Source organism: Gossypium hirsutum, chromosome A09, assembly GCF_007990345.1.
Source record: "Gossypium hirsutum isolate 1008001.06 chromosome A09, Gossypium_hirsutum_v2.1, whole genome shotgun sequence".
Taxonomy (NCBI): Eukaryota; Viridiplantae; Streptophyta; class Magnoliopsida; order Malvales; family Malvaceae; genus Gossypium; species Gossypium hirsutum.
In genome coordinates this window covers 81,027,215-81,044,754 of record NC_053432.1, presented here as the reverse complement: position 1 = coordinate 81,044,754, position 17,540 = coordinate 81,027,215, and the positions used below count along the sequence as shown (strand labels likewise).

At 29.8% G+C, this 17,540-nt stretch overlaps 1 protein-coding gene and 1 pseudogene across 6 annotated transcripts; both read left to right on the top strand.

Annotated features, from left to right (window-relative positions):
* Window positions 1-2,242: 2,242 nt before the first annotated feature.
* LOC107890491 (purple acid phosphatase 15) lies at window positions 2,243-7,512 on the top strand. Of its 6 annotated transcripts, none has more exons than XM_016814941.2 (8): window positions 2,243-2,817; window positions 3,020-3,211; window positions 3,598-3,928; window positions 4,454-4,665; window positions 4,809-4,999; window positions 5,691-5,975; window positions 6,537-6,654; window positions 7,164-7,512. In XM_016814941.2, the coding sequence occupies exons 1-7, from the start codon at window positions 2,544-2,546 to the stop codon at window positions 6,645-6,647; spliced, it is 1,596 nt and encodes a 531-aa protein (XP_016670430.2). In that variant the 5' UTR covers window positions 2,243-2,543; the 3' UTR covers window positions 6,648-6,654; window positions 7,164-7,512. The 6 variants fall into 6 exon arrangements, 3 of the variants coding, with proteins under 3 accessions (XP_016670430.2, XP_040933053.1, XP_016670431.2); XR_005901379.1 differs by having other exon boundaries at window positions 2,267-2,817; window positions 4,454-4,614; window positions 6,537-6,740; XR_001681992.2 differs by having other exon boundaries at window positions 2,267-2,817; window positions 6,537-6,740; window positions 7,182-7,512.
* Window positions 7,513-16,151: 8,639 nt separating this feature from the next.
* On the top strand, window positions 16,152-17,371 carry LOC107890489 (ethylene-responsive transcription factor ERF062-like; annotated as a pseudogene).
* Window positions 17,372-17,540: the final 169 nt, after the last annotated feature.

Below are 17,540 nucleotides of genomic sequence, written 5' to 3'. Positions count from 1 at the left end.
AAAAAATTGTAAAAATTGCAAAATTTTATAAAAATCATACAAAAATATAAAATATATCGAATTAAAAAAATTATAAAATTTTATAAATTGGTAAGAAAATTATAAAAATTTAAATAAATATAAATTTCGTAAAAAATAATTATAAAAATTTTTGTACCAAAAGAAGTATTTTATAATTTTTCTATAACTTTTATTGATTTTTATTTTTTTTATCATTTTTTGCCACATGTCATGTTGTGTTGTGACATGTGATGACTTTAATTAGAAAAATTAGGGATCGTTAATTTTTTTTATGATTTTTATAAAATTTTATAATTTTTTTTATTTTTTACGATTTTTAAAAAAAATTCTATCTTTTAATAAATTTTAATTTTTTTATTAAAACTTAATAATTTTTTCTAATTTTTAATAAGAGCAATGTCTTAGTTGCTTGTTTGAAAAAATTTTAGGGACTTTTTGATGCATTTTAAAAGTTCAAGTCTCAATTGAGTGTAAAAAACAAAAGGAGGGACTTAATTGCTTTTTTTGAAGATGCTTGAGGGCCTTTTTACACCATTAAGCCTAATCTTTTCCACATGACGCTATTAATATATTTTAATTTTAAAAAATTATAACTTTTATTTATTAAAAAACATTATATATATTTAAAAAACGTTGTAAAGAAATAAAATTATAATTTTTTGAATTCACATTGCTTTTAATGAATGAGCACAATTAAAATTGGATATCTATGCAATTATAGCTTTCCCAACTTATTATGTTACCTTGTGATGCTACATGAATTTCTTTAGGATCTTAATGAAAGGGATGGAGAGAAAATTATTAGTCAAGTTAGATTATATATATATATTAAAAATAGGTAAATTAGTTATTGTACACTAGATTAAAAAGTAAATTAATTATTTTTATTAAAAATTTCATCAATTTGTACTATTAAAAACTAATGTAGTTGATAGAATAGTCGGATAATGACAAATGATATGTCACGTGTACCTCATATTAATATATATAAATAAATTTCTAATAATAGATATAGAAGAGATTTAAAAAAAAAATATTCTTTAATTTAATATACAAAAATTAATTTATCTATTTTTAATAAAAATTAGTAGAGTCCAAAAATATTTGGTATTCTTGCATTTTTTGTCAACGCATTAAAGTTATAAAAGGTGTAGGATCATTTGAATTCAAAGTTATTTTTTAATAGTTAAGGCTGTACAATGCAGCTCATTAATTATTTTTTTAAATTGATTTTTTTATATCATATCATTCAGTTTATTTTATACAGGGAAAAGTGCTTTTAAATTTTTAAAATTTTAAATTAGTAAAAATAAAATTATATTTTAATTCCCTTAAAAATAATAAAATATTGATTGAATTCTTGAAAAGTTACATTTTTATTATAATAAAAATTACAATTTAATTTCGACCCCTAAAAAAATATTCTAACTTCGTCCCTGAGTTTATAAATTTATAGTCTAACAATTTATTAAATATGAAATTAATTGCATGTAACATCTTTAAACTATGATCTTTATTTTAAATTGGTATTCAAATTTTACAATACTCTAATTACATTCTAAAACTATTAATGTTGTATCAAAAAGGCCCTTTCATTATTAAAATAATCAATTTAGCCATTAATTGAGAGGATAGATTTTAAATGACATAATTTAAAATTTAACGAAAAATAAATATTGTAAGAATGGATACTGTAAAATTTTTAATTTTGAGGTTTTCAAAACTTTTATAAAAACTATTTTTCACACTCTATTTTTTTTTAGTTTTTAATTTTAAAAATTATGTGACAATATTTATCTTTTTAAAAAATTTCATTTAAAATTATGTAATATAAGAATTTATGTATCATCTAATGGTTAAATTAATAGTTTCAATAATTTAATGACTTAATTGATATAACATTGTTAATTTGGGATGTAATTAGAACGTTTTAAAATTTAAGGACAAATATAAAATAAAAGTTATAGTTTGAAGATATTTGATATTGGAAGAAGTGATTTTTTTTTCTTAAAATAAAAAACCCATTTCATTATTTTAATCAAAATAGTCAAGGTGTAAATTGTTGAACTAATAAGTAGAGGATAAAAATATGTGAAATTAAAGTATATAAACTAAATTCCTAATTTTAGGATAGTATAGGGACCAAATCCAGAATTTGACCCATAAAATAAATTAAAAAAATAAAAATATATTTTAGCTTGAATAATTATATATAAAAAATATAAATGCATGGAGCCAAAGACTCACGGGGTGGAGATAGTGGAATAAAATGAGTCCCACAATCACTCAAATCCCAGTCCCCACGCTTAAACTTTCTTTCTTTGAAGCACTGTTTAATCATTTCCCTTGCTAATCCAAGTTAAAATTTTAGAATCATGGTTGTCATTTCTTTATAAACAATATATATATATATACACAGTTGTTTCAGCTTTGCTTTCAGATTATTCTCCGTTTATTTCTCAATGAATTTTGTTTTTAATCCTTGTAACTAGCTTCTTTTCCATGCAAGAAAAAACCCGATAATGGTTTTGGCTGTGGAGTCTTTAAACAGGCTATTACATTGTTGGATTCTGTTAATAAGCTTGATATTTGTAGTTAATGGGCAATTTCCAACAACCCTTGAAGGACCCTTCAAGCCGGTGACTGTGCCTGTAAATTATAGCATTATTGGACAAGTTACTAGCTTGCCAGTTGATGATAATCCTCCATTAAGCCCAGAGATTGAGTTTCAGCCTCAACAAATTTCGCTTTCTCTCTCTTCAGACTTGAGCTCAGTTTGGGTTTCTTGGATTACAGGTATTTGCTTAGTTCATACATTCCTTTATGTAATCTCTACATTTAGTAATGTTTTGCTATTTATGGTCCCAGCTGATGTACTGTTGAGGGATTTGGGTTTTGTTTTATATACCTTTTTCTCTAAGGAGTTCAATTTGCCCACTTTGTCTTTCCCAAATTTGCTTATGGCATTTGCTTTCCTTTTATGAACTATTAATTTCAGGGGAATATCAAATTGGTGATGATATAGAACCATTGGATCCTCAAAGTGTAGCCAGTGTTGTTCAATATGGAGTCTATAAATCAGGCAGGAATAATCTAGCAGCTGGCAGTTCATTTATTTACAGTCAACAATATCCCAATGAAGACCTCAATAACTACACTTCTGGGATTATACATCGTGTTCTTGTCACGGGTAAATATACATTAATCCTTCTTATTGGTACTAGAACTAGACACTTTTTTATGCTTTTTAAGTGTTTGAATTGCATTGCAAGATATTTATGCACACTTTGGCTAAGGCTTGATGTGGTATCAAAACTAACTTTGCTTTTTGCTTGAAATATTCATATCCATTTCATATCCGGACATGAATATGAGGATATATACCTTTATCCTACAGTCAAACCCGAGTCAAAGTAACAATATGTAATATTCTCAAAGACAAGTTATGGCAAGACCTGCTGACCTGGAAGAAAATATAGGCATAACTAGACAAGCAGTTTTTAACATAATATTGTCCTTCATGTATGAAGGGGAGGGATATGTATGCATTAGATTCATTGTTATGTCTTTCTGCAGGGTTGGATCCTGATACTATGTATGAATATCAATGTGGAGATCCTTCTATACCAGCAATGAGTGAGGTTCATTATTTTAGAACAATGCCTTCCCCACCCAAGGACTATCCGAGCAGAGTAGCGGTGGTTGGAGGCCTTGGTCTTACTTATAATACTAGCACAACAATTAGTCACATGGCAGCCAATCATCCAGATCTTGCTTTGTTGGTTGGGGATTTAAGTTTTGCCGACTTGTATTGTAAAAATGGAACTTTATGTGACTTTCAAAATTGTTCATTTCCACAATCTCCGCTGCAAGAAACATATCAGCCTCGTTGGGACCATTGGGGAAGGTAAAATTTCGATATCTTGCTTGATTACCTACTAGTTTCTTCACTCCATTGAATGAAAACTTTGTAGTAGTAGATGAAATGATTGTATGATAGTCAAAATGAATGGTAATCATACAAATTATAAACAGGATTGAAATTTAACTCAATTTCAAAGCTGTTTCTTCAACTCTCTAATATTGTTGTGTTGAGAATACGAGGTCCCTACTCTAAAGGAGACATTAAATTACTATACTTTAAGGTGAACCTGCTTTAAGCTCGATATGGAAAGTGTGGTAGGCGTGGAACTTAAACTTAGAGCACCTGCCTCTTTGGTAGCTCTGATGGACTTTTCCGACTCTGTGATTCTCTATGAATTTACAAATGCAAAAAGGCCAAAACCTTGTTGGGAGTTAGTGTCCACAATATAATCTTATGATTTTATTTAACTAAACCTAGGAATGTGATGCTTTTGTTAGTTTCTTTCTAAAGCTTCTCTATTGTATTTAGAGATCAATCCAGCGATGAAGGCGGGTTATTTATTTGCAGGTTTATGCAGATTCTAACAGTTACTGTTCCAACAATGGTGATAGAAGGGGACCATGAGATTGAAAAACAAGCTGATAATCTGACATTCACTGCTTACAATTATCGGTTTGCATTTCCATCCGATGAAAGCGGGTCAACATTGTACTACTCTTTCAATGCAGGTGGAATACATTTTGTGATGCTTGGTGCATATGTGCCCTATGATAAATCATGTAAACTCATCTATCGACTCCTTTTCCATATTGTCCCTTCTTATTTTCTGTATATATGGTCGTTTCTTTCTTTTCTTCTTTTCCCATCCACCGATGATGTTTAATTTCCTCGTAATGAGAGCACCTTGTTCTGTTGTTTGCAGCTGATCAGTATAAATGGCTGGAACGAGACCTCTTTAATGTGAACAGAAGTGTGACACCATGGTTGGTAGCTGCTTGGCATCCTCCCTGGTACAGCACCTACAAGGATCATTATAGAGAGGCAGAGTGCATGAGAGTGCAGATGGAAGAATTGCTATATAAACATGGAGTTGACATTGTTTTCAATGGACATGTAAGTGAAGTTTAACATGTCTTTGATAATCCCACATATATAAATGTTCCATGCAAACTACCAATGAGATGTTGGTTGAGTTGGCAGTGGTCTCGCCCCATAAGGGAGGATTAGTCTCAAGTCCAATGTGGCTGGGGATGCCCTGGGTTTATGCCACAAAAAGATGCTACAGACAGTAATTTTGCATTGTTTTGCAGAAAATTGTGTTTATTTGATTTAGCATATTAGGGGCACTAAAACAAAATGGAAATTCATTTTCCGAACTCGATCTGCTACTAACTTCAACATATACGTGTTCTTCACTTATCAAATCAGAGTTAAAACTTAGAAGTAATGCACATATAGTGGTAGAGTGGACATGTACACGAGATGAAACCATTGATGTTAATGGAGTGTTTAATCGGTCACTTTGAGTTTCCAATTAAAACATTCCTTCCCAGCTGAACACATGGGAGGAAGCAAAAAGCTTTCTGCTAATGTTGATTGAAATCCATGATATTGCAAATAAAATATGAGGGTATCCAACATGGTCTGGGGGGGTATCCTCCCAAGGATTTTTTAAAGACATGGGAGATTTTGCTAGATAGATATGTAGGTTTCAGTATTGCCTAGTTCTAATCCCTTTATGCTTTAAATGTTGTTGCATTGCAAATAAAATGAATTGGGAAGAAATATGCTGATGATGAATCAGGTTAAAGCCTATGAGAGGTCAAACCGAGTATACAACTACACACTGGATCCATGTGGTCCAGTTCATATCACAGTCGGTAGCGGTGGAAACGAAATGAACTTGACACTTGAGCATGCTGATGAGCCTGGAAATTGTCCAGATCCCTCTAACACCCCGGACAGATTCATGGGTGGCTTCTGTGGATTCAATTTTACATCTGGTCCGGCAGCTGGTAATTTCTGCTGGAATGAACAGCCTGAATATAGTGCATATAGAGAAAGTAGCTTTGGCTATGGGATTCTTGAGGTACAACATACACTTCCTCTCTCTCTCTCTCACACACACGCTATATTACTTGCACTTGAGTGTCGGTTCTGATTGTGAGTATGTGTCTGACATGAATATATTCAATTTTTTCTAAGTTTTTTCTCCTTATATCCAAATATGTGTTGGATATGCATCAAATCCACATTAAACTAGATTACATGTTTGCAAGCACACGTTGCCATGCTCTGCACTCTTGGGAAAAGGCCACAAGGATCTGAATATAAAAATCTCAATGGAACTTTTAAACATCCATCTTCAGTCGAAAAAGTCTGCAAGATCTTCCAATAAGAAGGGTTTTGCCCCTTTTTTATCTTTGGAGCACCAGCATTGAAGTTTCAGTTTGTATCACTACATTTTTACTGGACACCATGAATTTCTTATTTTGTGACCTACTAACAGAGTTTCATGTATCAAATTGAAATCTAGCTAGCCTTCAAAATATACCAAGGAATTAGCTATATTTAGTATAAATTCGACTAAGTTGAAGCATCTGTAAGTAGGTACTCGTTTTCTGATGAGTAGCGGTTTTGTGGCTTACAGGTGAAAAACCAGACACATGCCTTGTGGATGTGGTACCGCAATCAGGACCGCTACTCAGTTGGTGCGGATGGAATTTACATTGTACGGCAGCCAGATCGTTGCCCCAGTTGAGCCAAAGGTGATTAAGCTTTTAATTTAAGGTCAATTCCATAAGAAAAAACCAAGACAGGAGTAATGACTTGCTGCACAAACTACTGAATATAGGTAACCTGTTAACTTTTTGAAAACCATGAAAAAGAACCTTCCATTATGATGAGTGAATTGTGTTTAACTCACAACTTCATGGTGATGTTTAGTTAATCTAGTATGAGTATTAAACAATATCAATGTTTTCTGCTTAACTGAGTTGGTCCATGCAACCACCCTTAAGAGTTGGCATCTAAAGGATTGGAATCCGAATCTCTAACATTTAAAATCCCTTCCTTTATTATGAGGCTATGACCTCTTCGATTTGCACAAATGTTGCTTTTTGTTTTTCTTGGACTACCTATATTATGACCAATCGAGCCTCCAACTACATAGAAAAATTGAGAAAATAATGAAGATACCCATGTTGGACACATGTCCGTATATGACACTCATTCTTGAGCCCGTGTAACATAAGTTTGCTCTTCTTATTGTTTACAGGGCGTGTTTCTTTCTCAGGTGTAGAAGTACCTTATTCACTAAGAGGAAAGATGAGACTGCAGTGCAACTTCAAAATATTGAGTAAAAGGCTTATAGTACCACCATGTATATGACTGACCCTACAAGTCTTTTCTCTGGGTTACACAACTTATATGGCTAGAAATCAATCTTTGCTCTTTAGGATCCAATCATACGTATGGATTCCAGGAGATTATTACATTAGGGTTTCAATTCATCTATGTTAAGCTGATATTCTTATAGGAGCTTATTTGTAGAGTTAGGCAGATATAGAACAGTGTTACTGGCATCACTTTCTAATGGTATATGCTTAAATTATATTTACTTTCAATTTATGAGATAATGAGAAAACAGTTTTTGGTTTCTAAAGTGGGCTAATTTGTGGCATTTGACTCTTCATTTTTTCTCACTTGATGCATTCGGCTCTGCTATGAGGTATGACCGAATAAAGACCCTCTAATTATATTAAAACTATTTAAAAAATTAAGTATATTCGTACCGCACACATATCCTCCTCAAGTCCAAGATTGCAAGCAACCATGTTAGTCAAATTCCGATAAACAATTGTTGATCACACCTAGAAACTAAAGAAAATAAAAAATAACCAAGTCTTTGACCTGTGCTAATGCAATTGGCCCCAGTCTAATTCTCAGATCACTTGTATATAACATATCTGAGATTATCTATAAAACAATCTTTTAGTAGCATGCACATATTCATGTTGTGCTCGTCCTAAGCTGATTCTGCCTTCCTCATGTGCTCGTCTTCAACTTCATCAACAAACTTTAATAAATTCTCCAATGTCCCTACAGACAGAAGTAGATATCGTAAACTAATATCTGTGAGAACAAGCTGTTAGTTTAGCGGCAATACAGTTTCCATACAGATACCAATATCCACAAACATGCCTGAAACAAACCATTATACGCGCAAGTTGGAATCCTCAACAACAGTACTAAAATTAGTATTGTTAGTATTACTTTAACCTTTCCAAGGGGAGGAATCTTAAGTTTTATTAGCATTGAAATGTAGCTTCTAGACCTGCACATTAGATGTACATTAAACTAATTACATAGTTGCCATGCTCTGCCTTGTCATTTACAGTTGCTATTGTGAGAGGGTCACAAAGCTCTGAATATGAAATCTCAATGGAACTTTAAATTCATCTTCTATTGGACAAAAGCACAGTCGGCAAGATGTTCCAGATAGGAAGGGTTTTACGTAACATACCATGCGCATGCAACTTAGATCATACGGCAGTCAGATTAGTGCCCTATTTGAACCGAAGGTATTAAGCTTTTGATTTAAGGTCAATTCCATAGGGAAAAAAAACAAGGCAGGAGGCATAACTTGCTGCACAAACAACTGAATATAGGTATTAACTTATAACTCTATGAGGATGTTTCAATTGAATCAGAGGCTTAACTGAGTTGGTCTATGCAACACCCTTAAGAGTTGGCGTCTAAAGGCTGGAAACCGAATCTCAGCATTTAAGATCCCTTCCTTTATTCTGAGGCTATGACCTCTTCGATTTGCCTCTATGTTGCTCTGACTTTTTATATTTCTTGGACTACCCATATTATGTCCAATCGAGCCTTTGACCACATAGAAAATTTGAGAAAATAACGAAGACACCCATGTTGAGCAACGCTTGAGTCCAAGTGATATAAGTCTGTCTCTTCCCCAACATTTTTCTTTCTTATTATTTATAGGGTGTGTATCTATATGAGGTGTAAAAGTCCCAGTTTCATTCTGAGGTGCAATTTTCAAAAAATTCAGAAAAAAAAAAGCTTATGTGTACCCTACCATTTCTTCTGATATTACACAATTTACATGGATTCCACGAAGATTACTACATTAGGAGTTTAAAGTTTAATTTTCATCCATGTTATGTTCATAATCTTATAGCTGTTTGTTTGCACTAACTTACCGAAAAAATACCAAAAAGAAGGAAACGAAATTAACATCTTTCGCTAAGTTACTTGTCAATATTTGCATCCCACATATATTCAAATATAATCTTCAAATATATAAAAATATTATTTAAAAAAATAAATATATTTATACATTAAACACATACTCATATACAACATTCATTAAAATCGAAAATTACCTATCGAGATTGAGAAGTCTTAATTCGCTAAAATAGCTACTACCTATAGATTTGTCATTATTATTATTAACAGCCTATTGTTGTTTGTAAGTGGCTTCATCTCAAGTCTAGAACTGTCTAGACTGTATTATTCTATAAATGAGAATTTTAGGGTTGGGAAGCTTTGGCTTCAGTCCAAAGATATATACATATATATATATGCTACATGCTAGCCTTTTCAATAAAATAAAAAGGAAATATATATAGCATATAGGCACATATTTTACGAAGAGACCTTCCTTTAGTTACTTTTCCTCTCATGAACTTAATTGAAGTATTATTCATTTAATTAATTAAAAAACATGTTAAAATTCGAATTTTAATATTTTTAACTTACTATTTTCAAATATATAAAAAACAATTAAAGTATTGGAGTTATGGCTTTTGGAACGAGAGAAGGTTGGTTTTGGCTTAATAAAGAAAAATAAATAAAAAAAAGCAATTAATTTTGGTTAAGTGAAAAGGCAATGGTGTAAGGATGAAGATGTTAAACATGACGTGCCACCCACGCTACTTTCTAAACACGTTATTATATTTCTAATATAATCAAAACCCTAACTTTATCCCTTTGCGCCCTTTCATTTCCGCCCACACTTTCCCTTCTCTTTTTGGCAGTATGTTCTTCAAAATTTCTATCCATCTAATATTTATTATATATTCAAATAAAAATTTAAGAATATAATGGTTGGATTGAATAGATAATAGAACAGAACTAAACCAATAACGACTAATGCATAACACCAGCAAGCATATGTTGGTTTTTTGCTAATACTAAATCAAATAAAACAAAATCAGGCTCTTCAAACACTTTTCAGTCAATGGTATCCTTATTGCTAAGGCCGCCACACCATCCACTACCTGATTCCTCTGTCGCCCAACATGTTGCTCTCTAACACCCTCCATCTGTTGCATAGTTTCCTTAGCCTTCAAGCTCAACAGACCTTGATCCAGATCCTGACCATTGAGGTTATTAACAGCTTCTAAGCAATCCAATTCCAAGATAACTTTCTTTAAACCTTTCTCCCATGCAATCCCAATGCCCACCAATGCTCCCCATAACTCCACCTCAAATATCGGACACATTCTAATTTTTGGAGTATATCCCCAAAGTCGAATATATATTTTTTTAAAATTAAATAAATTTACTTTTGGTAATTAATAATAGATAGAAAAAAAATTTTATATTAAAATTTAAATTTTAGCCAACCCTAAAATACAATGATAACAATTTTAATTATTTTCAAGTTCACTTTTGGCTTGCCCCACCCATTTTTTTTTATTAACAAACAAAGAGAAAACAAAATTGGGAAAAAAAAAAACAAGTCAATGACAAAAAAAAAGTTTTTAAAATTTAAAACACATCACTTTTAATGGAGTTGTTGAGGGGTTGCTTATTGTGAATATTTAAAAGGAAAGTTCATACATATATATGTCATTTGAATATAAACAAGGTTGATTTTACCAAACTTATCCTAGGGTTTTCATATATGCATGCCCTAAGGGAATGGATTTTTTTTAATAATTTTCATTTTTTATAAGAGGTCTAGATAAATTCTTTATTATCTAAACCACTTATAATTCAATCAATAAATACATTACATATTTAAGTTCATACATATTGTTTAATATATAATAAAATTTCTTCATATATAACTTACTGTTTTCATTTTTCCACTAGTTTTATATTTTTATTTAACTCTACAAATAAATTTTTTTTTAAAATAACATGCGATGATGATTTAACTCAATTGACATAGATATTGTTGTTAATGCAAGAGGATCATGAGTTCAACTGCGTTGAATCTATGGGCAATTCTAAACATTGTGTTAAATATAATAGATATAATCCGAATTTATAATGAGATTATTAAAAACATCACAACTCGCATTTACTTTCGAATTTTTTTATTTTCTAAAAATGTAACATATGATAATTTTTTAACCTTATGAATTTAAAAAAAAACTATATAATGTAGATAATAATTTTTAATCCAAAACCAAATCCAATATTTTCTTTTGTTGAATAAATCCAATATTTATGACTTGATTAAATGATTAAAAAATGAATTGATTAAAAGAGATAGTCACATCTAACATTTTATAAAAATAAAAATAAAATTTGTGGTCAACAATTCACCACCACAAACTTTTTGACACGTGGAAGGGAATAATTGGTGAGGCGCTTGCCTTTTCATCCATCTAATGCAGTCTCATAGATTCCATTGGACATCATTAAACTAATCAAAATAATAATTATAATTCCTAAAATAAAGCGCAAAAAGTGCAATCCCAATCCTAATATTTCATTTCTTTTTAGGTTTCTTGTATTGGTGAAAGGTCATGATCGTTACAATATTATATAGGTAAGTAAGTTGTACAAGATAAGGTTTTTTATTATTGTGTTAAATATGTAGTATTAATTTTTAAATTTTTACATTAATATAAAATTTAAATTTTAGTGTAATAAAAGTAGGTTAAAATTAGATATAGGTTCATGTATTTTTTAAAAATTTAAAATTTAGTTTTTATATTTTTATTCCAGTAATTTAGTCCTTTTATTTTTCAGATTTTAAAATTTAAGTTCAATTGTTTACAATGCTATTTTTTAAAATATTTTTAAAATCTAAAAAATTAAATAAACTATTTTTTTAGAAATAAGAATACAGGAGCTAAATTCATTTTTTTAAAAAAAAAACATAGATAGGATACGTAAAAAAAAGAAGTTCAATTTATGTTTATGTCAAATTTTTTATGTATATTGAACATTTATGAAATAATAATGAAAATGAGAGTTATAGACAAGGGCGGAGTCAAAAAAAATTTTGAGGAGTTGAAATTAAGTTGTATATTTTTACAATAATAAAGATGAAAATTTCCTATTTTAATAACCTATATCTTTATGATTTTTAAAGGATTAACTCAATTTTTCATTTGGGGGTAAAATACAATTTTACCCTATACTAATTTAAAATTTTATAAATTATAAAGGAACTAAAGTTGGAATTTTCTATTTCAAGGGGACCGAGGCCCCTGTCAACCCTTGGCTCCGCCTTTGGTTATAGGTAAAGTTTTTAAGAGTTTATAAATATAATTATTGTACATAACATAAATAAGATATGCTCGATCAACTAGAACTACACTCACTTAAAATCAGAATATATCCAAACAAGGCAATATGATGCAACATAAACTTGAAAAAATTAAAAAAAAAAACTCACACATAACATTTATGCATGATAAAACTCAGACTTAAACACTCACATTTCTAATACTTTAGACTTTGACAACCCTGCTATTATCTCAGGTTATAAGCAGTGGCGAATTCAGGAGGGCTGGCAGGGGCCTCGGCCCCCCTAAAATGGAAAGTTTCCCTTTAGGGATTTTAAAATTTTAAATTTATAATGATAAAATTGTACTTTGGTCCCCAAAAATGATAAAAATTTGATTTAATCCTTTAAAATTTATAAAGATATATGCTATTAAAATGATAAAATTATATTTTTATTATCATAAAAAATATAATTTAATTTCGGCCTCTTCAAACATTTTCTAGCTTCGCCCTGGTTATAAGCATTTTAACTTATCCATATTGAAGGTTTTTTTTTTTCTTGCTTTACAATGTTAAAATGAGTTGGTCCATGTGAAAAATGAAATACATTTTCATATGTTTTGATTTGAGCTAAAATAGAAATATTTTAAAAAGTTTGGACCAAATAGAATAATTTAACCAATTAAAAAAATGATAATGATCAGGGGTAGAGTGAGGGGGCTGGTAGAGGCCGACCCTCTAAAATAGAAAAAAATTTCATTTAAGCATTTTATAATTTATAAAATTTTAAATTAATAATGGTAAAATTGTACTTTAATATCTCAAAATAATAAAAATTTAATTTAATCCTTTAAATATGATGAAAAAATAGGTTATTAAAATAGTAAAATTATATTTTTACTATCGTAAAAATATACAATTTAATTCTAGCCCACTTAAAAATAATTTTCTAACTTTGCTCATGATAATGATATGATGATGATGATGATGAATGATTTTTATAGATGGATACAAGGGTTTCATGTTTTCACCTTATTATAGTAAATTTTTTAGTATTGTGATCTGTTCGCGGTTTTAACACGATCAAGAGAGAGATTTTAGGGGAAGAATTTTGAAGAAGAAAAAAGCACACTAAAATAGAAGGTGTAAATTAATCAAATAAACAAAGAAAAAGCAAAAAAGGGAAGTTATTTAAGTAATAAATGGTAGGAGTAGTTGCACCATACAATGATGAAGAGATTGCTATCATCCTCTCTTCTCTCTCATACATCATGCTAGTCATTAAAATTTTAAATTAATGTAATTTAACACAATTTTTTAATGAATAAAAAAATCAAATGCTAGCATGAAGTATTCAGTGATTATCGCGTAAATTGACATATTAATATCGTTAAAAATTAATATTTTTATTAAATAAATAATTTAATTTTTTAAAAAAGATAAACAATCAAATTTTGTTAAAAATTAATATTTTTATTAAATAAATAATTTAATTTTTTAAAAAAAAATCAAATTTTGTTAAAAATAAGGACCAAAATAATAAAAGATATAAAAATTAGGGTTAAATTGAAATTTTTAAAATTTTGTTTGCAATTGATGAAAATTGACGTACTTTTTAGTAATTACATGTGATAGGAAAGAAAAAGGGCAAAAAAGCTAATCAAACTATTATTAGAAAGGAAGAACGATAACATGCGTTTTAAGTTAGGCCAAGAGCCATGTGCTGCCACTTCTCTTTTTCTATTTCAGAAATCAACTGCACCCATTTCTCTAATTTATATCTCACCCAAAACAGAATTATTTGGTTTTTTTTTTCATCAAAAAATTGTTGCTCCACAATATATTTATATTTATTTAAGAATTAAATTATTTTTTTATTTAGATTAGATTGAATTTATTGGTTTAAATTATTACACATTCAATTAAAATAGTTAGTATTAAAAACAATATAAATTTATTTTTAAATACAAATTAAATTAAATATTTAAAATTAACTTGAATAACAAAATGAAAAACAAATCGAGTTTACTGGTTTGAATTATTACACATTCAATTTACTTTTTCTCGATTCTTTCTTTATAAATGAAAATCAATTCGGTAAAAATCAATTATAAAAATAATAAAAAATGGAAAATAAAATTAATATATTTGGATAAGATAATAAAAAAAATAAAATTTTAAGAAAACAAAAATAATGGGTTGGATCGGATCTATAGAAAGCAGCCATGACTAACTCATGGAAATACAAAATTAATTTAATTAATTACTTATTTAAGCAAGTCTTGTTAATTATTTGAAGTTAATTATTATATGTTTATGATAATATTGATAATGAAGCTCAATGACACAGCCATGGATAGATCCATCAATTGCATCAACATTTGAAGGGCCTATTCAATCCGGTCTATATAATATAAATATATTTTGCAATCAAATAAAAAATCAATTTTAAGTTTTTTCTCTTTAGGATATTATTATATCATAGGTTATAAGATTTGGACCTTTAGTTTTTTTTTATTCTAAATATACATAAATAAAAAAAAAAAAAGATTATTTTCATACTATTCTTTGAATATTATTTTAGAAAATTTGAATCTAAATGGATTTATAAGTGAATAATCTTTACTGATTGGGTTTTAATTCGGTTAGCATTGACATTTACTGTAAATGAAGGAGGGCGTGGATTTGAGTGCGTTTAAACGCATTATTCTCCTATTTAGGAGTCAAGAAGAGATTATAGATAGTTTTTAAACTTTGTATTAAAAAGAGCAGATATGATAAACCACTATTTAAATAGGAGGATAATGTGTTTCAGTACACTTTAACTCACATTCTCCTATACTAATAATAATATTGATACCAATCGATCAGTTTAATAACTATTCAGTTAATCTAAATATTAATTGTGGCATGGAAAGTACAGGTATTTGAAGATGTGGTCAAATTTCATTGCAGATTACGTGCACAGCATCTTAAGAACCATAGATGACTATGGCAAAGTAAAAATGTGTAGGGATTTTGAAATTCCACAAACTTTGACCCACACATTAACTTATAATATATGTGGTTTCGGAAAATAAAATTTATTACGAACAGAAAAAAATGTTAAAATTTTAATGTCAACTAAAACTTGAAAATAACTCAAGTTTTTTTATAGATAAATTATATTTAAAGTTACAAAATATGATTAAATTATTCAGAAATTTTTATTTAAGTCGTTGGATTATTAAAATTAGTTGTATGGCCTTATTTGTTCGTATTATCTGTACTAATCGAAAATTTTCATTTTCCTTCTCTTTTATAGTTCAATTCTTCTTCATGAAATAACTTTGAACGTTACGAATCTACAAATTAAAATCTAAACAACTTTCTTCTCTAATCTCCAACACTGGTCGTTAGATCGGCTTGGATCTAAGATATGTTCTTCTACTTATCAATGGGTACTAATTTACCATATTGATTGTTAAATCATTACTTGAAGCTTTCTAGTTGAGCTTTGAAAAAAAAACCTTAATGACCTAGTGGATTAAATAAATTTTTTTAAATAATTCAGTGAATTAAATGAAAATTTTTAAATAATTTAATAATCAATTTATAACTTTTTAAAATTTAATAACCAAAACATAAAATTACTAATAATTTAATCAGGTTAAGTGTATTTTACGATTTTCTAATACACCGGCGGCTCGGTGGATCGTCATACTTTTATATGATCAATTACCATGGCTTAAACTTTATATAAAGGAACGTGCTTTCGTTTGCATTATTTCTTATTCCCTTTCTTATTATTATTATTTTTTTGTTGTTGTTGTGATTTTAGGCCAAAATTTATGAGCTTGGAAGATAAGTTTCCAAAAATGGAAACTTTTATGAACAAGGATTGGCCATCTTTTTGTTATGGAATGGCAACAACAGGTTCAACATTTTTCAACAATCCAATTATATGGGGTTCTTCATCATCAGAGGAAACACCAGGATCCAATTTGTTAAAAAATGTCCCTGGATTCATAAACCAGGACATTAACCATGGTTTTAATCCAATAAACCAAGCTCAACCTTCTCCTTCAATGGCGACCACCATGTCGCAATTCCCAGATTTAACTTCCCTGTTTGGTCCATCAAACCAGTCATTGATCCCATCAACGAAAACCCACCATTGCAGACGCCTCAACAATGGCTTAGAATCAACCAGAGCTTCACAAATGATCAATCCAAAGGTTTTAGTGATTATTGGCTTAGCACTACCAAGACTCACCCCATGAAATACAGTGGACGAAGGTTTCAAAACCAGCACCAAAGGGTTATTCATCGCCTGGGAAACTGTTTAGAGGGGTAAGGCAAAGGCATTGGGGTAAATGGGTGGCTGAAATAAGGTTGCCCAGGAATCGAACTCGGGTTTGGTTAGGTACTTTCGACACAGCAGAAGCAGCCGCCATGGCATACGACACAGCAGCTTACATATTGCGTGGTGAATGTGCACAGTTGAATTTTCCGGACCTTAAGGATCAAGTTATGGCCAATTCTTTGAATGGGAACACCGCTGCAATTCTTGGAGCTAAGTTGCAGGCTCTATCGCAAGGCAGTACGGTTAACAAGAAGTCCGATCTCGACACAACGACAACTATGCCGGCCGAGGATGGAGTTTCGGGTTTAAACCGAAATACGACGAAAAATATGGAGGCTTTATCATCGGATGCTGATGGCGTACAGCTGAGTAGGTTGCCTTCCATGGACATCGATATCATATGGGATGCTCTTTTGGTCTCTGATTCATGAAATTTTCCTTTCATTTGAATGAAAAAAGAAAAAGAAAAATTGATAATTTTTCATATATGATCAGGTATGTTTTTTTCTAACTTTCTGTATAAGAAGAAAACTGTTTTAAGAAATGCAAATGTTAAGGTTTGAATTCCGAACATGTTCATCGTAAATTGTTTTTATTCATTTCTTGTTTTTAATATATTAAAATTTTAATGAGCTTCATTAATTCATGCTATTGTGTATTTTGTTGTGTTACATAAATATTTATATATATATTAACAAATTCAACTATTTAAATTTTAAAATATTGGTTTATTTGTATTATATTCATATTATTTTTTTAGTATTATATTGTATTTTTTTTCATGTGTCTAATATTGCAAGGTTCATGAGCCCA